Genomic DNA, 24,819 nt, shown 5'->3' with positions numbered 1-24,819 from the left:
GGTAAAGTCACGTAGGTAAAAAAATAAGACAACAAAAATCACGACGTTTTGGCCACAACACAAGCGGCCTTCATCAGGTGAAGGGACCAGACTGTCTCGAGGACAGCGCTGGAGTGAACACAGCTAAGCTCAGACCGCGTCCTTTAAGCTGTGTGAGAGGAATCAAGGTGCCTTGACAAAGGAATTAGCATAAACATTAGCATTTAATTGGCGGACTTAGCATGATGAACGGTGAAGAGGGGGTGAACCTGTGCAGGTCGGCGAGGGGGGGGGGAGGTGTGAAAAGGGAAGAAAAGGGAAGCTGCGAAAGTTTGGGGTACCACTACTTGGAAAAATATACTGTACTATTGAAAAGTAGTTTAATGTTTGGTTCGATTTAGAACATCTTTCCAATGGTTGCTTAATTTAAAACCATCTTCTCGGTTGAAATTGTGTCTGTGTTTGTAAATTTGAATTGCCTCGTGAACAAATCTCTGATAAAAACCCGTGGGTTTGCAAAGAACCTTGGTATCGGAGAAAATTATATCGTGATCACCCACAGCGTTGTAACAGTGATCAGCTACGGCAGAAGAATTCGTTCTGCCGTGTTTAAAATCTGATTTGTGCTCGCAAATTCGGTCAGAGACATGTCGCTTCATCTCCCCGATATAGCAATCACCGCAGGTACAACTCAATTTGTAAACCCCGGGGTACTCTAAGTCAGGAATGACATCCTTCACGGATGGGATCAGATCACGAATTTTGTGTACTGTATTGAACCGGACCTGGATCTTGTGTTTGTTTAGAATTTTGGAAATCTTTTTAGTAACGCCTGCTATATATGGTAGTGTGATGGTTTTGACCGGAGCATCAAGTGGTTGTTTCTGTATGGAGGGAGAGACAGCTTGGCGGATGGTGCGGTCAGAGTATCCATTCCTTTTGAGGGCCAGATGTACATGTTTTAATTCACTGGTCAGGTGGTGTTGGTCCGAAATGGAATGAGCCCTATGGTAAAAAGTTTTGATGAGAGATTTCTTTTGAGCTGGGTGGTGGTGGGAATCAGGTTTCAAGTAGAAATCTGTGTGGGTGGGTTTCCTGTAGACAGAATGCCCCAATGAGCCATCAGGTCTCCTCTCAAACAGAACATCCAAGAATGGTAGCTTGCCATCTTTCTCCACTTCCATGGTGAATTTGATGGCGGGATGTCTGGAATTGATGTGGTGTAGGAAAAGGTTCAGAGCTGGGAGGCCATGTGGCAAAATGACGAAAGTGTCGTCTATATATCTCTTCCACAGGGAAGGTCTGAGGGTGGAAGTCTGGATGGCGCCCGATTCAAATTTCTCCATGAAAACATTGGCTATAACTGGTGACAAGGGGGAACCCATGGGAGTACCCTCATTTTGCTTGTAGAAGGAACCATTCCAAGTCAAGTAGGTGTTGGTGAGGCAGTGCCTGACCAGCATAGGTACCTCGGGGTTTAGTCCATGTGTAGGGGTGCTATGGGGAATAAACACATGGCACAGGAAGGTGTGGTTCACCCACACCTTGGTGGCTACAACAACGTCCGCTTAGGCTCCAGTGGGTATAAAGTGCGGGGAGCCAGGGAGCTCAGGGCAGAGTGTGGGGCCCGAGGCTGAAGCAACCAGTGAAGAAAGAAGGCCAGCTAGGTGAGACCCTGGAACTCCTGTGACCGCTGCCCTTTTCAGGGCCGGCACAGCAAGCCAGTGGTGCGGCCCCAGAGCCCCAGAGTCAGAGTCCTTCTAAGGGCCGGTCTGGTTGACGGAGTGCCGAGATCTGTGCCTAACCAGGGCCGGATCTGATAGCCTCCCTTAGAGCCCTACCAGGAGGAACTGGGAGCCTAGAGCTTAGGCTAGAGAGCCTGGGGTGTGTTCCTGAGTTATACGGGTGGAGGGGCCGCTACCCCTTCTAGTGTAACCCTTGTTAAGGTTTAAATAAATAGTGCTGCTGCTATTCTGCCGTCTCTGTGTCCTGGAACCCACTACACATGTTGTACCAAATTTTCAATTATTTCAATGGTATCAGGTACCGGGACCTTGGTGAACAAGGAGACCACATCGAAGCTGACAAGGATATCGTCAGGGGACAGTACAACGTCTTTGACCATAGAAACCAATTGGGCTGAGTTAAGTACTGCTGAGGAGGTCTTGCCAGTGAAAGGTAGCAAGGTATCTGACAGAAAAAAACGTTCTAGCTTATAGGTAGCTGGGTCTTAGTGGAGTGCCTTCTTTATCAATCTTTGGAAGACCATAGAATCTAGGGGGTCTTGCAGCAGAAGGTTTTAGGGAGGGACGTTTAGTTGGTTCGATTAGGGAGGTCGAACTTGTGATGATCTTGTTTGTTTTTATAGTTAGGAAATTTTTGAGTAACTACCATCATTGAGTAGGTCCTGAATTTTATTGTTGTATGAGTTTTTATCCATAATTACAGTGGCATTGCCCTTGTCGGCTGAGAGGATGACTATATCATGTCTCTCTTTTAATTTCGCGAGTTCAGAGCGTTCATCTTTGCTGATGTTATCAGAGATTTGTTCACGAGGCAATTCAGATTTACAAACACAGACACAATTTCAACCGAGAAGATGGTTTCAAATTAAGCAACCATTGGAAAGATGTTCTAAATCGAACCAAACATTAAACTACTTTTCAATGGTACAGTATATTTTTCCAAGTAGTGGTACCCCAAACTTTCGCAGCTTCCCTTTTCTTCCCTTTCCACACCTCCCCCCCTCGTCGACCTGCACATGTTCACCCCCTCTACACCAGTTTAACACGTAGGCTTTCGCGACCTATATTATTCATAATAAAGGTTTTTGGGTTAGATCGCGTTTATTTATAAATGTGTCGTAACCCTCCACCACCCGACACGGCCAATCAGCAAAAAAAGTGTCACGTTGACAAAAGACAAATAATTCACTACTTTAGCCCACCGGTGTGTTGAAGAGTGAATCCACATTTACAGTTTGAGTACGACGTTTCGCTGGTAAATACATCCAGCATCATCTGGCGAATTGCCCGATGATGCTGGATGTATTTTTACCAGCGAAACGTTGTACTCAAACTGTAAATGTGGATTCACTCTTCAACACACCGGTGGGCTAAAGTAGTGAATTATTTGTCTTTTGTCAACGTGACACTTTTTTTGCTGATTGGCCGTGTCGGGTGGTGGAGGGTTATGACACATTTATAAACCCCTCTACACCGTTCATCATGCTAAGTCCGCCAAATAAATGCTAATGTTTATGCTAATTCCTTTGTCAAGGCACCTTGATTCCTCTCACACAGCTTAAAGGTCGCGGTCTGAGCTTAGCTGTGTTCACTCCAGCGCTGTCCTCAAGACAGTCTGGTCCCTTCACCTGATGAAGGCCACTTGTGTTGTGGCCGAAAGGTCGTGAATTTTCTTTGATGACAGTATTGTGTATTCGGGAAACCGGCTTTTATTTCAAAAATTTTGTTTTGGGGAAATCCCTTTTGCTAAGCCTATGTTAATGGCTCACAATGCTGAGCAATGTTCGTTTGTTTGTTCCTTCGTTTGTCAGTCCGCTTGTCTGGGTGAAGGTCACGGCGGCAGCATGACGCTCGGTAGCCTGCAGTCCCCAGGCCTGCCGAGCGACATAGTCCGGCCAGCGTGTCCTGGGCCGGCCCCTGGTCTCCATCCAGTGGGACATGCTGCCCGTTAGAGTTCCATGGGGAGTCTACTGGGGGGCATCCTTACCAGGTGCCTGAACCACCTTAACTGGCCCTTCTCGATCCAGAGGAGCAGTGGCTCGACTCTCCCGGATTGTCGAGCTCCTCACTCGATCGCGGAGAGTGAGCCCAGCAATCCTGCAGAGAAACCTCATTCTGGCCCTTTGTACTCGTGATCTCATCCGTTCAATCATTATCCAAAGCTCATGACCATAGGTGAGGGTGGGAATGCAGATGAGCAAGGTGATCTTGTTCATTCTTATCCTCGATGTTGTGTTTGACCCTAACAGGAGTGGGGAAGAGCAACGGCAGTGACCTGACTGTGCAGGTGGTGGCGCGAGGTATGGTTGTGTGTCAGGCCACATGTGCCACACAAAGGGAGTGCAGGGTAAGTTAGCTTCTCCAAACGTATCTTTGTTCAACTTTGGATACATCGATCGTTTTTTTAAATTTAAGTATTTATCAATGCTTCCATTGTCATGAGAATTAGCAATTGTTTACCATGTGTGCTTGCAATGCTTTGGGTAATCATAATTGGAATCGTCCATGATCAATCTTAAGATGTAAAGATCCACCTAGCACCTGTACATTAACTAATTTCATCACTCCTCCTTGGTGGACGTCATGTTGAATGTGTTCCATTCCTTGGCTGCCACTCCATTATTCTCGACCCTCGGCCATTACAATTTAATTTAATGAGAATTAATTTGGCTAGTTCACTGACAATGCCACCTTTATGACTTGTAACTTGAGTTTTGTAACTTTCATGATCATTCTTACAATTGTTGAATAAGACAGCAATATACTTTACCATACAATTAAAATGTTCAGGCATGTGCATAGTGTTTAGGGCCTGAGGTTCATTTGTGATTCAAAAATATCTCAGTACAGATCTTTGTTCTGCTGGCATTGCTATCTGGCCAACTGTTGCATATTGCAAGTCCCACGTACCGCTAATTAAGTTCACTCTATTGATGTGTATTGAATGGTTTCTGCTGTTGACACTGCTTCCACTATTGTGGCTACTACGTGCATACGTTGTGCTTAACCCTTTCCCGTTCTGAGACATCTGCAAGTTGCAGGGTGGGTCCCGTTCACTTCTGCATCTCGGAACGTGCAAGCGGCTCAGCGTTAATTTTATTTAGAGAGGCATAGCACTATTGTTTTTATAGACATTGTCATTGCCACAGAGAACTGTAGCGGCACGACCGCATTCTATGATAGTTGGCACCAAACTGTGCCACAAGCCCTCCTGCATGGCCTTGGGGGAGCCTTTCTACCGATATAAGTTATTTTATTTAAGTTTTTCTTCTGGCTTTGTTTTGATGATGTATTCTTACATCATCGGAACGGAATGGGAAGAAAAACTGATGATGTAGACGTACGTTCCGATGACATACACGTATGTCATCAGAATGGGCTACGCTTAAGCAGCCGTGTGCGTGACACTGTGTGGGTCAGGTACTGCACGATGCCGAGGAGAACAGTGTGCTTATTGGCCTCCTGTCGTGTCCGCCGGTCTCAGGAGATGTCAAAGTTCGCTTCCAGTCCAACGCTGTAAGTGCCCGGTTACCACGCCCCATAAAGCATGTCCTGCTGAGCCAGTCCATTAGCCACATACTCCACATTTAAGGTTCATCGGGTTCAAAACAATCTCAGCCCATCATCTTGTGCTGGGCAAAAGATTATCATACACAAGTGCACAGTCTTCCCATTTACATGAATTTCCATATCACACTGATTTTATTTACAAGCACTGATTACTGTGTGCCAGCTCAATGAGCCCTTTGGCACTTTGCCGTAGTTGATACATTGCTACAATGTCCCTTGCTTAATGTGAGAATATCACTTTGGTGGCTCTCCTGCGAATAAATGTCATCAAGTGTATTCCACTCAGGTGAAGGTTGTGTGATTAATGCGATTGCAAGCACAATGCCCAAATCTCCCTCCTACAGTGAGGGAAAAAAGTATTTAATCCCCTGCTGATTTTGTACATTTGCCCACTGACAAAGAAATGATCAGTCTATAATTTTAATGGTAGGTTTATTTGAACAGTGAGAGATAGAATAACAACAAAAAAATCCAGAAAAACGCAAGTCAAAAATGTTATGAATTGATTTGCATTTTAATGAGGGAAATAAGTATTTGACCCCTGTGCAAAACATGACCTTAGTACTTGGTGGCAAAACCCTTGGTGGCAATCACAGAGGTCATACGTTTCTTGTAGTTAGCCACCAGGTTTGCACACATCTCAGGAGGGATTTTGTCCCACTCCTCTTTGCAGATCTTCTCCAAGTCATTAAGGTTTTCGAGGCTGACGTTTGGCAACTCGAACCTTCAGCTCCCTCCACAGATTTTCTATGGGATTAAGGTCTGGAGACTGGCTAGGCCACTCCAGGACTTTAATGTGCTTCTTCTTGAGCCACTCCTTTGTTACCTTGGCCGTGTGTTTTGGGTCATTGTCATGCTGGAATACCCATCCACGACCCATTTTCAATGCCCTGGCTGAGGGAAGGAGGTTCTCACCCAAGATTTGACGGTACATGGCCCCATCCATCGTCCCTTTGATGCGGTGAAGTTGTCCTGTTCCCCTTAGCAGAAAAACACCCCCAAAGCATGTTTCCACCTCCATGTTTGACGGTGGGGATGGTGTTCTTGGGGTCATAGGCAGCATTCCTCCTCCTCCAAACACGGCGAGTTGAGTTGATGCCAAAGAGCTAAATTTTGGTCTCATCTGACCACAACACTTTCACCCAGTTGTCCTCTGAATCATTCAGATGTTCATTGGCAAACTTCAGACGGGCATGTATATTTGCTTTCTTGAGCAGGGGGACCTTACGGGCGCTGTAGGATTTCAGTCCTTCACGGCGTAGTGTGTTACCAATTCTTTGGTTCTATTCGGTAAAGTCACGTAGGTAAAAAATAAAACAACAAAAATCACGACGTTTCGGCCACAACACAAGTGGCCTTCATCAGGTGAAGGGGCCATACTGTCCAGAGGACAGCGTTGGAGTGAAGACAGCCAAGCCCAGGTCACGTCCTTTAAGCTGTGTGAGAGGAAACACACGCCTTGACAAAGGAATTAGCATAAAATGCTGTAGAGGACCGGCACGGGGGGGGGGGGGGGGGGGGGTTAGGGAGTTTGCATATGTTGGTGTGAAGGGAAATAAGCTGCTGTGAAAGTTTGGGATACACTACTTGAATAAATATACTGTACCATTGAAAATTAGTTTAAAGTTTGGTATGATTTAGAACATCTTTCCAATGATTGCTTAATTTGAAACCATCTTCTCGGTTTAAATTGTGTCTGTTTGTAAATCTGAATTGCCTCGTGGATAAATCTCTGATAAAAACCCGTGGGTTTGCAGAGGACATTGGTATCGGAGAAAATTCTATCGTGATCACCCACAGCGTTGTAACAGTGATCAGCTACGGCAGAAGAATTCGTTCTGCCGTGTTTCAAATCTGATTTGTGCTCGCGAATTCGGTCAGAGACGTGTCGTTTCGTCTCCCCGATATAGCAGTCACCACAGGTGCAGATCAATTTGTAAACCCCGGGGTACTGTAAGTCAGGAATGACATCCTTCACAGAAGGGATCAGGTCACGGATTTTGTGTACTGTATTGAACCGGACCAGGATCTTGTTTGTTTAGAATTTTGGAGATCTTTTTAGTAACGCCTGCTATATATGGAAGTGTGATGGTTTTGATCGGAGTATCAAGTGGTTGTTTCTGTATGGAGGGAGAAACAGCTTGGCGGATGGTACGGTCAGAGTATCCATTCCTTTTGAGGGCCAGATGTACATGCTTAAATTCACTGGTCAGGTGGTGTTGGTCTAGCTTATTTTCCTTCACACCAACATTAGTAAACTCCCCCCTCCACGTGCCGGTCCTTTACAGCATTTTATGATAATTCCTTTGTCAAGCCGTTTGTTTCCTCTCACACAGCTTATTGGACGCGACGTGGGCTTGGCTGTCTTCACTCCAACACTGCTCTCTGGACAGTACGGTCCCTTCACCTGATGAAGGCCACTTGTGTTGTGGCCAAAACGTCGTGATTTTTTGTTTTATTTTTTACCTATGTGACTTTACCGAATAGAACCAAAGAGTATGGATCCTTGCAGTCACGAAAGCTTCAAATCTAGAATTGTGTTACCAATTGTTTTATTGGTGACTATGGTCCCAGCTGCCTTGAGATCATTGACAAGATCCTCCCGTGTAATCCTGGGCTGATTCCTCACCGTTCTCATGATCATTGCAACTCCACGAGGTGAGATATTGCATGGAGCCCCAGGCCGAGGGAGATTGACATTCTTTTGTTTTTCTTCCATTTGCGAATAATCGCACTAACTGTTGTCACCTTCTCACCAAGCTGCTTGTCAATGGTCTTGTAGCCCATCCCAGCCTTGTGTAGGTCTACAATGTTGTCCCTAACATCCTTGGAGAGCTCTTTGGTCTTGGCCATGGTGGAGAGTTTGGAATCTGCTTCTGTGGACAGGTGTCTTTTATACAGGTAACAAGCTGAGATTAGGAGCACTCCCTTTAAGAGTGTGCTCCTAATCTCAGCTCGTTACCTGTTTAAAAGATACCTGGGAGCCAGAAATCTTTCTGATTGAGAGGGGGTCAAATATTTATTTCCCTCATTAAAATGCAAATCAATTTATAAAATTTTTGACATGCGTTTTTACGGATTTTGTTATTGTCTCTCACTGTTCAAATAATCAAATAAACCTACCATTAAAATTATAGACTGATCATTTCTTTGTCAGTGGGCAAACGTACAAAATCAGCAGGGGATCAAATACTTTTTTTCCCTCACTGTATATTCCTTAATTTGCAGTGAAAAGAGGGTCACTCTGGATTACATTTTACGAGCACAATGGAGGCATCATTAATCTTTTAAACATAGTCTGGACATCATCCTTCTGATTCTGGTTTTCACAGCACTTTGTAGGTAAGGGGCACAATGTTTGAATAATTGCAACATTGCAATGTGAACTCAGGTGTTTATTGACTGTCACACTCAACTTATAGAACTGCGATTAGATTTTATAATTACATTTTATATATAAATGTAGTGGTTGATTTCACTCGGACAACTTGTCTTTCTTCCAACACCACTTTATTTACAGTTCTCCACATGTCCTCAATGCTCCACAGTTCCCTTGTTGCCACAGCTCGCTCGCCGTGCTTCACTTGACTCGCTCGCCGTCTTTGTCTCTCCAATCTCCACTTCTCCGTCAGCTCCGATGTCTCTGTGCTTCCCCCACTGCTGGCTGCTTCATCTCTGCTCCCCACTCTCCGCTATCACTGTGCTCTCTCCACTGCTAACTGCTTCGTCTCTGCTCTCCGCTATCACTGTGCTCTCTCCACTGCTAACGGCTTCGTCTCTGCTCTCCGCTATCACTGTGCTCTCTCCACTGCTAACTGCTTCGTCTCTGCTCTCCGCTATCACTGTGCTCTCTCCACTGCTAACTGCTTCGTCTCTGCTCCCCGCTCTCCGCCATCACTGTGCTCGCTCCACTGCTAACTGCTTCGTCTCTGTTCTCCGCTCTTCACTATCACTATGCTCTCTCCACTGCTAACTGCTTCGTCTCTGTTCTCCGCTCTTCGCTATCACTATGCTCTCTCCACTGCTAACTGCTTCGTCTCTGTTCTCCGCTCTGCGCTATTACTATGCTCTCTCCACTGCTGCTTCGTCTGTTCTCCGCTCTTCGCTATCATTATGCTCTCTCCACTGCTAACTGCTTCGTCTCTTCTTCTTTGGTTCTTTCGGTAAAGTCACGTAGAATGAGAATAAAATAATAAATTGATAAAATAAAATAACACAATAATATTCTCACGACGTTTCGGCCACAACACAAGCGGCCTTCATCAGGTGAAGGGAGCGAGACTGTCTGGTAGGACAGCGCTGGAGTGAGAGAGCCACGTTCAGATCACGGCTTTTTAAGCTGTGTGAGAGGAACAAAGAGCCTTGACGAAGGAATTAGCATAAAATTTTGCATTGAAAAGGCTGAATGATTAGCTTGTGACTGGTCACAGAAATAGCTATGTTAAAAGTTAAAGCATACACATCCGCAGAGGCACCCATTGTTAAAAGGAATTAGCATAGAATTTAGCATTGAAATAGCTAAATTAAGGCATTCGCTTGTAACTGCTACAGAAATAGTTACGTAAGGCATTCGCTTGTAACTGCTACAGAAATAGTTACGTTGAAGTCAGAGCATACACATTCACCGAGGCACTTAGTACAAATCAAAACAGGAGAATTTAGCATTGAAATAACTAGGCGAATTTAGCATTGAAATAACTGGGTGATTTGCTAGTGACTGGTCACAGAAATGACTACAAATCTGAGCTATTCACAGTACTATATAGTGAACCAATAAAAACTAAAATATAAATTACCTTCATGTTATCAATAAACTCTATATTCTCCAATCAGCTAAGCTACCAACCATAAGTCGTTATATATCACAATGCTATATGGCGAAAAAATGGGTGGATTCTTACCCTCAATGTTCCTCTCACACAGCTTAAAAGCCGTGATCTGAACGTGGCTCTCTCACTCCAGCGCTGTCCTACCAGACAGTCTCGCTCCCTTCACCTGATGAAGGCCGCTTGTGTTGTGGCCGAAACGTCGTGAGAATATTATTGTGTTATTTTATTTTATCAATTTATTATTTTATTCTCATTCTACGTGACTTTACCGAAAGAACCAAAGAAGATGAATCATTGCAGTCACGAAAGCTTTAAATCGAAAATGCTTCGTCTCTGTTCTCTGCTCTTCGCTATCACTATGCTCTCTCCACTGCTGGCTGCTTCTCTCTTCAGCTGCTCCACGTCTTGCCTCGTCCAGCCCCGACTCCAACTCCCCGTTTCTCCTCACGTCTCCCCAATTTATCCCTGCTCTCATTACACCCCAATTAATTAACCCGCGTCCCAACGACGCTCCGCGTGCCCGTGCACATGTTACCTCGCCAGACTTCAAGACGCCATTCCAGCCCTGACAACAATACCAGCCAATCACAGCCGTCCTTGGCTCCCCAGCTTAATTGGCCCAATCGTTACCTCATCGTCCCAATATGACCCCTACTGTCCTGCTCCCGCGCAAACTCACCAATTACCCCCATGCGCCTATTTATTCCACTACAAAAATAAAGGTTTTTATAATTAACATGAAAGATAATGTACATCTTTTTGTTAAACCACTGTTGGATAAAGGCTTGCTCCTGCCATATCAGACATACTTCACCATGCTGGTAAGTGCAGGATGGTGAATAGGGGCCTCGGACAAGTTCAGATATTACTTGTCGCTAATATCAGCTGTCGCCAATAATTGAATTCAGGTGGCCGTTTTCACAACGGACAACATTTTATTATAATGCATTTTTATTTCATTAAAAACTATTTAGGATGCTCAAATACTGCCATGTAGATGTTTTTCTGTAGAGATTGTTAAATTCGAATTTATATAAATCACTTATGAACTATCTTAGGAACTTGTCATATTGCAAGTTTTCACAGACGTGAAATTCAACATCTTATTTGAGTAAATCTCTGGGTAAGGTTTACAATCCCATTGTCACTGTGATAAAAAAAAATTACACGTTCCCTATTATGAAGTGTAGCTGTTTTAATTGAGCCCATTTGCTACAGGGTATTCCGAAGGGCTATGACAACTGTGCTTTCTACTTTTGGTTCAACACATCCTTCATTGAAAACAACAAGTAAGAGTCCAACATATACGAATCACCAATATTTTCTGTTCAGATATGCAATATAATAAGATATGCATTTTGCAAAAGTTGATTGAAATTAAAGCACATTAAATTAAATGTAACATTTCTTGTACCATACAGTATTCAATAAAGACTGAATTCATAGCCCTTAGGTTATTGTTGATTGAGTCATACTTAAAAGTACCCTTATTCGCTTGTGTGATAAACATGGGTCTTAGAAATAAGCACATATTCCGCGCAATAATTGTATTATTTTAGTGTCTTATTAACAAGTTTTACACACTATCTATGACTGAATAGCTGTTTTTGTAGACGATTATAGCTTATTAAATGTATGTTGAATGTCTTTAACATAACAATTGTAGCATTCATATTCAACGTGACTTTACCGAAAAAACTAAGAATATGAATTACTGCAGTCACGAAAGCTTTAAATCAAAAATTATGGCATTCTTTATGAAATGGTGTGCTGCACTGAATGGAGGATATAAAATAGTGGAAATGTGCTATTTCTTGTCAGTTCTGATGTTCGACGTGAGCAAGTGTGGCCTTCGCCTTATTAACGGGTTTGACAGAAAACGCGCTGGTGGTAATGCACCTGCTGTGACTTGCTCTGTAGGTGTTTTAACAGCGCACGCAGAGGTGTTCAATGGATCACCCATGTCTCGTTCCAGGCTCTACCTCAGCAGGGATGAGTTGGACAATCCACACAAGAAGAAATCGTGGACAATCTTCAAGGATGACTTTGCTGTTGAAATTTTCTTTACTGATAACAATTGATGAGGTTCTAATTGAGGTTGGGTGAAGAAATACTTCTGGTTTAGATATCATGTTTGATTGTTTGACCATACTTCACATTTGTTATGGCAGATTTACAAAGGGCTGTACAAAATATGTTATGGCTAATGATGATTGATACAATGGCATACATATCTAATATATTACCAGAATGCATATATTACATCCTTAAATAATAGTGTTTAAATTGAAACAGCTATGATGACTATTTACAATATATAATGAATCTTACAATATAGTAAAATATATAAAATCACAAACAATATTTAAAATTACATTAGGATTTAAAAGTAATACAAATTTTGAATAGAACACACATACTGTAGATTAATATATATGTAGTGGTTCCACGGAGGCACACACTGGAGTTTGGAGGCACAACGTTTATTAACAACCCCAACAGGGTAACTTCCTAAATGTACACGTCGTTAGACCCTCAACAGGGTAACACTCAACTGTTAACTGGACCCTTACAGGGTAACTACATAACTGGGTCAGGTCAGGAACGTCTGCCTCACCCACGATGCCGAACATAACGACCGAAGATTGACGTGACAACTGATGACCGACGTGACGACCAACGACGGGGAGACGTAGTACTGCGAGTTGATTCCAAAAGATAGCCTCGCTTGCTCTCGGGTGTGGCCTCGCTCCTCCTCCGGCCACGCCCCCTTCTGGATATTTCCAGAAGGATCTGGAACACACATCACGTGTCCCTCAAGCCCCCTTTTGAACCCCCTTACTACCCCGTGCCGGTCACTTGCCCTCTCGGGTTCACGCAGACTGTCACGTCCTCACGTGCCCTTTCTCTGCTCGTCAATGGAACTATGCCCTCTAGTGCTCGCTTCCCTGCCATGCCTACGCCGGTGCCAGAGAGAGGTACAAGACGTATAGTTACAGGCTTGTGTCAGTAGATGGCGCCCACGCCATGGCGACTCCAAAACCTTAACAAGGAATTTTTTTTTGCAGTGAACAACGAACAACCGCTCAATGAACAATAAATACAATATACACAATATGTATACAATCCGCGAAAGCGAGAAAAAAACTGTTAGCAACATACAAGGGCAGACCCAATCTCCAACTGAACCACAACCATCCCCCCCCATCTGTGTGTCACCATCCGCAAGCACGAGAAGAGCCCGGTTCAGCCAATGACCCCTCCAACTTGCGCGTGTAACCGCCAATAGAGTAGGGATAAACCACGATGGAGGAGGGTAATTTAAAGCGGATGGAGGAGGGTAATTTAAAGCGGACGGTCTTAGAACGGGTCCTTGTCGCCGGACCCCCAGGTGGGGTGGGTTGTGGGTTCCCTGGAGGTCCCGGGAACAACATGAAGATGGCCCAATGGGCGCGGCCTCTCCTGAGGAGAAGAATCAGCAGGCAGAGAAAGAATGAGCGATGGCGGCTCTGCATTCCTTAGTCCATTCCGGGCCGATGCAACGGGTGATGTCGAGGGTGTCAGGTGCTCGGAGCCTGTGGGTGGAACAACGGAACTCCCCTGAGGAACGACCTCAGCAGAAGCATGCCCCAGCTCATCGGACACACGACACATGGCCCTTGGAAAGTGGAGATGAAGGAATTCCAGCAGGTGAAAAAAAATGTTTCAGTCGCGATGTGTTAACAAACCAGTACCTGCGGCCGTAACGAATCCGCACACATTGAGGACTGGTAACCTCCACCACTTCGACCGGGCTCTTCCAAGGCTAATTTAGGGGACGTACCCACAGGAATTTGGGGGCAGTGCAGCCAAGCCATATCACCCAGCGTCCAATTGGTGACCGATTCACGGAGCGCCACAAGCCGTTCATTAGCCGTCTGATGCAAGGCCGAATTTCCTTGGGATGCCTCCCCTGCCTCAGACAACCGTGTCAGAGTAAGGCGCATAGGATTCAGCATATTTTTAGTGCGCGGCTCTGGGTTCAATTAAATTTTAATTGGGGGATCCTGCTCCCTCCCATACACGAGGAAGAATGGAGAGAACCTGGTGGAAGCATGAGGGGCCGATATATAGGCCGCGAGAACACCCAGAACATGTAAGTCCCAGTCGGTCTGTGCTTCATTGACCTACTGGCATGACATCGAGGTCAGGGTCCTGTGCAAACGTTCCACCATACCATCAGTCTGAGGGTGATAGGGCGAAGTTCGAACCTTCTTGGTGCCCAACAGATCGCAAACCTCCTTCAACAGTTTGGATGAAAATGTTTTGTCTTGGTCAGTAAGAAGGTGCTCCAGAGCCTTATCCAAAACATAGCCATGAAGGAATGCGTCCGTAATCATCGCGGCCGACTGGTCCGGCACTGGCCAAGCCACCGGCCAGCGTGAGAGGTACTCCACCCCGACCAAATATTTCCAGGCGGGGTGGTGGGAAACGAGCCAAGCACATCGAGTGCGACTAGTTCATTGACGCGGGATACCACTATGGATTTCAAGGGTGGGCAGCCCTTTCTTGGTGGAGGTTTTCGGCGAACGCATTCCGTGCATCCCTTCAAAACATTATAAAACGTCACCAGCCATCCCGGGCCAAGTGCGTCAAGCGCTCGTGCGTAGCCCATATAACCTTGCCCCGCAGAACAATGGGCACGACAATATTAAACCTTTGTGATTTCCAGTCCCATTGCATCAGAAGACCCCCCCTTAGCCGTGGTCAGGAACCAACATCACGTCGACAGCTCCTGCGTGCAGTGTAGGGGCTGGTCAGCATGTTACAGCAAACAGTACAAAAAAAAGAACCACGATTCTAGCCACAATGGAGGCTTTACAAGACAGTCCAGGTCCCCGACCCACCTTCTTGAGGATCGGGCTGGCAACGGACTGCAGCTCAACTGTTAATCGGATGTATGTTCTCCTAAATTGCACATGCACCCATGTGAACATAAAGAAAATGACACAAATGCACATGACAGAGCAAAAGTTACACAGAATAGATAAACACGATACACAACATGCAGGAGATAAAACACCCATCATACACACATAAAACATAAATGAACAACACGCGTGAAAGACACATGACAGACACACTTGTACAAATTATACACGTACTTTGACTATCTGGACAGGTGCACACACAATCACAACCATAAATGAATTGCATCGGCGCACAGGAATTCAACTTGTACTCCTTAAATACACAACCTGAAGGAGTCATCCCTCCAGATTGTATTGAAGGTCGATAGCCTTGACTAAGGGCAGAGCAGCACGCTTAAACAGGACGACAACTTTGTTCTTAAAAGCAGTAAAATATTCCTTTGTTTACACAAGGAAACAAAGCGAAAATATAATTGAACCTTTATTACACCATCATCAGCCACAATCAATCCATTGCTGGACGAATGCCTCCCCTAGCTGTCGCCATCTCTACAGTCCTGCCAGGTGGTTCAGCGTTGGAGGTTGACTCAGCCCATCATAAATTTATGGTCGATAAAATTGTATCACTTTCAACAGAGGTTATCCTTTTAGATAGTTTTGGCCCTGCCATCAGTATGTGTAATTTCCACACCTGGTTCAGAGCTGTAAACAAATCTCCATCCAAGATAGTGGAGAATATTGGACCATCAGGAGCCATCGTGGGTCATGATTTGGTGGTAGGGTGTGTCTGCTGGGTGTTTTATTTACACTGCTCACCTTCCACACAGTTGACAAGGATGCATTTGAACTTAAGACCCCAGTGAGAAGAATCAATCAAATCTACACTTGCCGGACGTGGGCCGTGAATGCAATACCAAACAGACAACAATGTGTCCCACAAGCGTAACAGTACTCTCATGCTGCCAAATGATGGAAAGGTGCTCCTGACTCCCTTTCCCCTGTTCAAGTCTAGGCTGAAGACGTTATATTCTTGATTTTGGTGCTTTCGTGACTGCAGGAGATACTCTTTGGTGACTTTACCGAAAAAAAACAGAGTACGTTATACTCTTCTCCTCTACCTTTGACTAACTTCTTATTTAGATAAAATACATATATTCAGTGGTTCTGTGCAGAGTCTTGAGATGCGTTCGCATTTATTTATATAAATCAATATAACATCATAGAATCACACACGGCTTCAGACATATATTTGCATTCTTCTTTGGTTCTTTCGGTAAAGTCACGTAGAATGAGAATAAAATAATAAAATAAAATTAGACAATAAAATTCTCACGACGTTTCGACCACAACACAAGTAGCCTTCTTCAGATGAAGGAACAAAACTGTCAGGACGACAGAGCTTCAATGAACGCTGCTAAGATTCGTAGCTTCTTTTAAGCTGGTTGAGAGAAGTGGGGCACCTTGACAAAGGGGTTTACATATCAAACAGGAGAATTTAGCATTGAAATAGCTGAGGGATTAGCTTGTGATGGCCACAGAAATAGCTATGTTAAAGTCAAAGCCTACACATCCACAGAGGCACCTAGTACATATCAAACAGGATAATTTAGCATTGAAATAGCTGAGGGATTAAATCGAAATATATTTGTAGTGTTTATAATGACGAATAAACTTCTTATGAGGCACACTCTGTTTATTGTCTTTCTCCTCTGACACAGTCCTTAACACACAAGGGGTATACGGTCCCCTCACCCGATACCCTAAGAAGGTACAGCCTCCGGATTTATCGGGACCTACACACAGGTCTCTTTGCTCACTTAAGGAGGTACAGCCTCCTGTCTTGGCGGGACTTACTCTCAAGTCTACCGCTATCCTAGAGTCCTCCGGCTAGGATCTAGGGGAGGCTATCTGACCCACCGCTGGCCCGGTGGGTCTTGACCACTGGTTATGCCGAGCCTTAGCTCTCAGAAGGGCTGGGAGGCCGGGTCCAGGATCCTGTCTATCTTGAGCCCGGGCTTCGGTCTTCATGTGGGGAGAGAACTCCCTGCGCTCTGCGCGCTCACCCTTCTTATACTCGTTTGTGGCCAGGTCTAACCAATCCCATATTCCCACGTGGAACTGTCTGATTGGTTCTTACCAAACTGTGGCTACGATCCACTTCACCTCGTCTGACCCCAACCGTTATTCACACAGAGAGGTAATGCTGCACTGCCCCTTTCATCCAGGATGAAGCTCAATACCACCCAGAAAAAAGAAAAGTAGAATTAATAGTTTTCACAAGTATTTTTTATGAAAGGATGAAAGGGGCAGTGCAGCGTTACCAAATTTTGCAGTTGAATTTAATCTGTTTCAATTAATAAATGTCCCCACAAGACCTAACCTAAAAAATCCGGGAAAGTCATCTCTGCTTGACGTCCTATTGACAAATGCCCCTCACAATTTCACACTGACTGGTGTTCTAGGTAATAACCTTAGTGATCACTCCATTTTTGGGGTGAGATCATCAGCCAGACCCAAAGCCCCCCCCCCCCAAAAAAAAATTGGTTGAGAAGCACTCTATGAGACACTTCAGCACTCAGGCATTTACTAATGATGTGCTTCACTCGGATATTGACAAGGTCTGTGATATCCCCAACCTGACTACGGCTTGGGAGACCTTCAGGTACACGTTTCTCCAAATTCTTAACAAACATGCATCCAAAACAAACAATCTGCCTGTTGAGCTTAACCGAAATGGGGAATATTTTTCAGATCCCAAAAAAATAGTTGGCAATTTTAACCTTCATTTTTCTGAAGCTGGTAATCTTTTTGATAATGTATTGGGAGTCACCCCTGCTCATACAAATTCCTACACCCCTGTCCAAACATTAAACGAATTTAGTTTCCAGCCAATCCACGAAAGTAATGTTCTGAAACAACTGTCCTACCTCAAAGGGTCCTCCTCTACCGGAGCAGATAGTATTCCTGTCTTTGCTCTACTAACTGTTGGTCACCTAATATACAAACCTATAGCCCATATTTTTAACCTGTCCATCAAAGAAGCATCAGTTCCTCTAGAATGTAAACATTCCTATGTTCGTCCACTTCACAAAGGGGGCCCTAAAGATGATCCAAATAACTACCGACCTATCTCAATTTTTTCCCCGTTGATGAAAATGTTTGAAAAATTATTGACCTACCAAATTAGCAGTTTCATGTCCATCAACAATCTACTACGTCTAAAACAATCTGGGTTCCGTAAAAAAATACAGCACCACATCTGCTGCATTAGATTCTCTGAATCACATTTACAGCAGCCTTGATAATAAGCAGTACTGTGCCTGTCTTTTTCTAGACCTGTCCAAAGCTTTTGATACAGTAGACCACAACACCCTGCTTAGTAAACTAAGTTGCCTCAGTTTTTTCAAAAACGCAGCAAAATGGTTACAAAATTACCTCTTTTCTCGCACCCAAACGGTATTCACAGATGGTTGGAGGTCAAACAGTGTTAAGATACAAAAGGGGTTCCACAGGGTTCCATCCTCGGCCCCCTTTTGTTCTCTCTTTATGCCAATGACTTGGGCACTGACCTGGATCATTCCAGGGTAAATCTTTTTGCAGATGACACGATACCTGTTACTGCTGGTCGCTCTCCGGACGACGTGATTGCTAAGCTACAGGGTGATTTCAGCAAACTACAACATCAGCTAGTTGCTCTTAAACTAGTCCTGAATACCTTCAAAACCAAGGTGCTATGCTTCTCACCAGGACTAAAGCAGGAAGGGACCATATCACGGATTTCCGTGATCTGGTTCCGTCTGTAAAAGATGTGTCTGTAAAAGATGTGATTCCGGACATACAGTACCCTGGTGTCTACAAACTAAGTTGCCTCTGTGGTAGTAGTTACATTGGAGAAACCAAACGCCATGTCTCGGACCGCATTCGTGAACACAAAGCAGACCTTAAACACGGTAGGACCAACACCTCGGCCGTGGCAGATCATTGTTATAATTCAGCAGGCTCACATGACATTGACTTTCCAAGACAGAGGTTCTTTGTAAGCCATCTGGCTACCATGAGAGATTCGTTCATGAGGCTATCCACATATACAAGCACAGAGACAATTTCAACCGAGAAGATGGATTCTGGCTTAGCAATCATTGGAAAGATTTGATAAACCATTTCAGGTCTTAATTGATTGTTCACGCTTACAGTGGCTTTCAGACAGCATACATTAATTTTTCGTCTCCCCCCTCCTCTTTTCAGAACATAGATGGACTAGTCCTTCTAAATAAACTGCCAAATCGCTGCGCGTGGCGCTGACGTTTTTTATAAATAAATACACCGTTTTAAAATAAATAATGCAAACCGACACACCTGATGACGACCGTTTGTGTTATGGTCGAAACGTCGTGATAATTTTTATTGTTTTATATATATTTTATTATTTTATTGTTTCCCTTCAACGTGACTTTACCGAAAGAGCTAAGAATATGAATAAGAATAATATTTGGACAAGTTCGGCGGGCTGGATTAAAAAGCCCAACGGGCCGTATACGGCCCGGGGGCCGTACTTTTCCCATGTATGGGTTAGGGTTTAGGGGTTGGGGTTGGTTTAGGGGTTAAGGGTTAGGGGTTAGGTTTGCGGGTTAGGGTTGGGGTTATGTTTAGGGGTTATGGTTAAGGGTTGGATTAGGAGTTAGGGTTTAGGGTTGGATTAGGGGTTAGGGTTGAGGGGTTAGTGGTTATGGTTTACTGGTTAGGGTTTAGGGTTATGGGGAGGGTTGCGGGTTAGGGGTTGGGGTTATGGGTTAGGGATAGGGTTAGGTTAGGGTTATGGGTTGGGGCTAGGGTTAGGTGTTTGGGATAAGAGTTCGGTTTAGGTTAGGGTTTGTGTTTATGGGTTAGGATTAGGGTTGGGTTAAGGCTTCGGTTAGGGGTTCCGGCTAAACTGAGCACGTTATGGTTAGAGGTTAGGGTTAGAGGGTTAGGTTTAGGGTTTATGGGTTAGGGTTTAGGGTTAGGGGTTAGGGTTCGAACAATTAGGGTTAGGGTTAGAACGATAAGGGTTAGGGTTAGGGGATAGGGTTATGGGTTAGGGTTAGAGTTAGAACGATTATTCTTCGGGTTAGAACGATTAGGGTAAGGGTTAGAACGATTAGTGTTAGGGGTTATGGTTAAGGTTTGGGGTTAATGATTTGGGTTAGGATTTAGGGTTAGGTGTAGGGTTAGGGGTTAGGGTTAGGGGATAGGGTGAGGGTTTAGGGTTGGGGGTTAGGGTTGGGTTAGGGTTTATGGATTGGGTTTGGGGTTAGGGCTTAGTGGTTAGGGTTTAGGGGTTAGGATTTAGGGTTTGGTTTTATGGTTTAAGGGTTAGAGGTTAGGGGTAGGGTTTAGGGTTAGGCTTATGGGTTAGGGGTTGGGGTTACAGTTAGCGATAGGGTTCGGGTAGTTAGGGTTAGGGGTTAGGGTTGGGTTTGGGTTAGGGCATAGGGTTAGGTGTTAGGGGTTAGGGTTTAGTGATAGGGTTAGGGTTATTATGATGTACAGTGGTACCTCAGAGACGCATTTATACGTGTTCGAACACCGATTTGTTCGAAGACCAAATCAATTTTCCCCATAAGAATGACAGGAAATAGCATTAATTGGTTCCCCACCCAAGGATACTCCTATTATGGGCCATTTTTACACAAAGTTTACAATATTAAAATACAGCACAGTACATAAAGGCATACAAAAAACAAGAAACAAAGTTATAATTAATAGAATAAATTTATGGATGAACACACAATAACACTAAAATAAATGAAATTAACGAAAAAGTTAACGGAACGATGTTTGCGGGTCTGCACTGGGCGAAAGCTACACTTAAACTGGGTCATTGGCCTTTGTCTCGGTCGCCTTTGTATTTAGCCTTAGTATGCTATATATTACATTAAAAGTGAGACATTTTACAATGACAATTTCACGTCTAAAAAAGAAAATCAGCATACTAACCTATGCAGTTTTTGCCAAAAAGAGTTTAATTTTCATAGCTACATTTTCCAAGAAAAGTGAATTCCTCCCTTTTGTTTAGCATTAGTCTAACCTATAAACGTCATTTTTTGTCTGTCTGTCTGTCCATCTGTGTACGCTCGCTTGCGGGGGATTTGGCTCTCGGACCACGGGGTTCGCGTAGAAAAAAAATTGCCGGACGGCACGCCCCGAGCCCCCTTCTTGGCATAGGCTATTCCGTTTTGCCATCCGTCACCTTTAAAGTGGTTAAATTCACGATTTAGTGCGATTTATGTTTATTTATTTACTTACTTTTGCCGACCGGCTCGCTGCTGCGCATGCGCGAAACAGCGACGCGAGTTGTTGCCCCTGGCAACGCACAGACGCCGTCGCTGCAGGGAGGAGATATTAAAATTATAGCGATTAAATAAGATTATTGTAGCGCGGGTTGGGGGGTGGGGGTAGCGGCCCAACCCACAGCCTTGGCCGGCCGGGCAATCTAGGCGAGGCCGGAGGCTTTTGCAACAGGACTAGGCCTCGTCACGGCAATCTGTCAGGTGAGTACTTTGTGCTAGAGAGTCGATATATACTGCTACTAGCGGGGAAATATATATTTTAAACCGTCTGAAAACTTAAAAACATAACATACAAATGAAAAGATAACTAATTAATTTAAAATAAAATCCGTTTAAAATAAAATCTGAGCGCGCCAAGAATCGATTCTTTCAATCGCGCAAAGGAATCGACGGTTGTAGATTCCTTTAGAATCGTCTTGAAGCGACGACGCTCGCTTGCGAGGTATTTGGCTCTCTAACCTCGGGGTTCGCGTAAAAAAAAAATTGCCGGGCGACACGCCCTAAGCCCCCTGCTTGCATAGGCTATTCCGTTTTCCCATCCCTAAACTCCGTGATCTGGTTCCGTCTGTAAAAGATGTGTCTGTAAAAGATGTGATTCCGGACATACAGTACCCTGGTGTCTACAAACTAAGTTGATTCTGTGGTAGTAGTTACATTGGAGAAACCAAACGCCATGTCTCGGACCGCATTCGTGAACACAAAGCAGACCTTAAACACGGTAGGACCAACACCTCGGCCGTGGCAGATCATTGTTATAATTCAGTAGGCTCACATGAAATTGACTTTTCCAAGACAGAGGTTCTTTGTAAGCCATCTGGCTACCATGAGAGATTCATTCATGAGGCTATCCACATATACAAGCACAGAGACAATTTCAACCGAGAAGATGGATTCTGGCTTAGCAATCATTGGAAAGATTTGATAAACCATTCAGGTCTTAATTGATTGTTCACGCTTACAGTGGCTTTCAGACAGCATACATTAATTTTTCGTCTCCCCCCTCCTCTTTTCAGAACATAGATGGACTAGTCCTTCTAAATAAACTGCCAAATCGCTGCGCGTGGCGCTGACGTTTTTTTATAAATAAATACACCGTCTAAAAATAAATAAATTTATGCAAACCGACACACCTGATGACGACCGTTTGTGTTATGGTCGAAACGTCGTGAGAATTTTTATTGTTTTATATGTATTTTATTATTTTATTGTTTCCCTTCAATGTGACTTTACCGAAAGAGCTAAGAATATGAATAAGAATAATATTTGGACAAGTTCGGCGGGCTGGATTAAAAAGCCCAACGGGCCGTATACGGCCCGGGGGCCGTACTTTGCCCATGTATGGGTTAGGGTTTAGGGGTTGGTTTAGGGGTTAAGGGTTAGGGGTTAGGTTTGCGGGTTAGGGTTTAGGGTTGGGGTTATGTTTAGGGGTTATGGTTCAGGGTTGGATTAGGAGTTAGGGTTTAGGGTTGGATTAGGGGTTAGGGGTTAGTGGTTAGGGTTTACTGGTTAGGGTTATGGGGAGAGTTTCAGGTTAAGGGTTGGGGTTATGGGTTAGGGATAGGGTTAGGTTAGGGTTATGGGTTGGGGCTAGATTTCGGTGTTTGGGATAAGGGTTAGGTTTAGGTTAGGGTTTGTGTTTATGGGTTAGGATTAGGGTTGGGTTAAGGTTTTGGTTAGGGGTTCCGGTTAAACTGAGCACGTTATGGTTAGAGGTTAGGGTTAGAGGGTTAGGTTTAGGGTTTAGGGTTAGGGGTTAGGGTTTGAACGATTAGGGTTAGGGTTAGAACGATCAGGGTTAAGGGATAGGGTTATGGGTTAGGGTTAGAACGATTATTGTTCGGGTTAGAACGATTAGGGTAAGGGTTAGAACGATTAGGGTTAGGGGTTATGGTTAAGGTTTGGGGTTAATGATTTGGGTTAGGATTTAGGGTTAGGTGTAGGGTTAGGGGTTAGGGTTAGGGGATAGGGTGAGGGTTTAGGGTTGGGGGTTAGGGTTGGGTTAGGGTTTATGGGTTGGGTTTGGGGTTAGGGCTTAGTGGTTAGGGTTTAGGGTTAGGCTTATGGGTTAGGGGTTGGGGTTACAGTTAGCGATAGGGTTCGGGTAGTTAGGGTTAGGAGTTAGGGTTGGGTTTTGGTTAGGGCATAGGGTTAGGTGTTAGGGGTTAGGGTTTAGTGATAGGGTTAGGGTTAGTATGATATACAGTGGTACCTCGGAGACGCATTTATACGTGTTCGAACACCGATTTGTTCGAACACTGAATCAATTTTCCCCATAAGAATGACTGGAAATAGCATTAATTGGTTCCCCACCCAAGGATGCTCCTATTATGGGCCATTTTTACACAAAGTTTACAATATTAAAATACAGCACAGTACATAAAGGCATACAAAAAACAAGAAACAAAGTTATAATTAATAGAATAAATGTATGGATGAACACACAAAAACACTAAAATAAATGAAATTAACGAAAAAGTTAATGGAACGATGTTTTGTGGGTCTGCACTGGGCGAAAGCTACGCGTAAACTGGGTCATTCGCCTTTGTCTCGGTCGCCTTTGTATTTAGCCTTAGTATGCTATAGATTACATTAAAAGTGAGACATTTTACAATGACATTTTCAAGTCTAAAAAAGAAAATCAGCATACCTATGCAGTTTTTGCCAAAAAGAGCCTAATTTTCATAGGTACATTTTGCAAGAAAAAGTGAATTCCTCCCTTTTGTTTAGCATTAGTCTAACCTATAAACGTCATTTTTTGTCTGTCTGTCCATCTGTGTACGCTCGCTTGCGGGGGATTTGGCTCTCGGACAGCGGGGTTCGCGTAGAAAAAAAATTGCCGGGCGGCACGCCCCGAGCCCCCTTCTTGGCATAGGCTATTCCGTTTTTCCATCCGTCACCTTTAAAGTGGTTAAATTAACGATTTAGTGCGATTTATATTTATTTATTTACTTACTTTTGCCGACCGGCTCGCTGCTGCGCATGCGCGAAACAGCGACGCGAGTTGTTGCCCCTGACAACGCAGAGACGCCATCGCTGCAGGGAGGACGCCATTTCTTATTATAAATGCAACAAATTTACACGCAACGCTGAGGTAAATTCATCAAAGTGTCACGTCCTCTTCTCTCCCCCTCCACCCCAATGTGTGCACTTACTATTATAGGCTCGGTAGATATTAAAATTATAGCGATTAAATAGGATTATTGTAGCGCGGGTTGGGGGGGTGGGGGGTAGCGGCCCAACCCACAGCCTCGGCCGGCCGGGCAACCTAGGCGAGGCCGGAGGCTTTACAACAGGACTAGGCCTCGTCACGGCAATCTGTCAGGTGAGTACTTTGTGCTAGAGAGTCGATATATACTGCTACTAGCGGGGAAATATATATTTTAAAACGTCTGAAAACTTAAAAACATAACATACAAATGAAAAGATAACTCATTAATTTAAAATAAAATCCGTTTAA

At 44.3% G+C, this 24,819-nt stretch overlaps 1 protein-coding gene across 9 annotated transcripts in view; it reads left to right on the top strand.

Annotated features, from left to right (window-relative positions):
• The window catches only part of LOC116943510 (phosphatidylinositol 3,4,5-trisphosphate 3-phosphatase TPTE2-like), a 59,836-nt gene extending 43,118 nt beyond the window's left edge, over positions 1-16,718 (top strand). For all 9 annotated transcript variants that reach the window (XM_076067763.1, XM_076067762.1, XM_076067759.1 and 6 more), the window contains 4 exons: positions 3,974-4,071; positions 5,145-5,240; positions 11,342-11,412; positions 12,099-16,718. In XM_076067763.1, the coding sequence (XP_075923878.1) occupies positions 3,974-4,071; positions 5,145-5,240; positions 11,342-11,412; positions 12,099-12,204 (371 nt within the window). In that variant the 3' untranslated portion in view covers positions 12,205-16,718. The remainder of the gene's footprint in view (positions 1-3,973; positions 4,072-5,144; positions 5,241-11,341; positions 11,413-12,098) is intronic.
• Positions 16,719-24,819: the final 8,101 nt, after the last annotated feature.

This window comes from Petromyzon marinus, chromosome 18 (assembly GCF_048934315.1).
Source record: "Petromyzon marinus isolate PM22_M1 ecotype Great Lakes invasive population chromosome 18, UKy_Petmar_22M1.pri1.0, whole genome shotgun sequence".
Lineage (NCBI taxonomy): Eukaryota > Metazoa > Chordata > Hyperoartia > Petromyzontiformes > Petromyzontidae > Petromyzon > Petromyzon marinus.
This window is presented reverse-complemented; position numbering and strand designations above follow the sequence as displayed.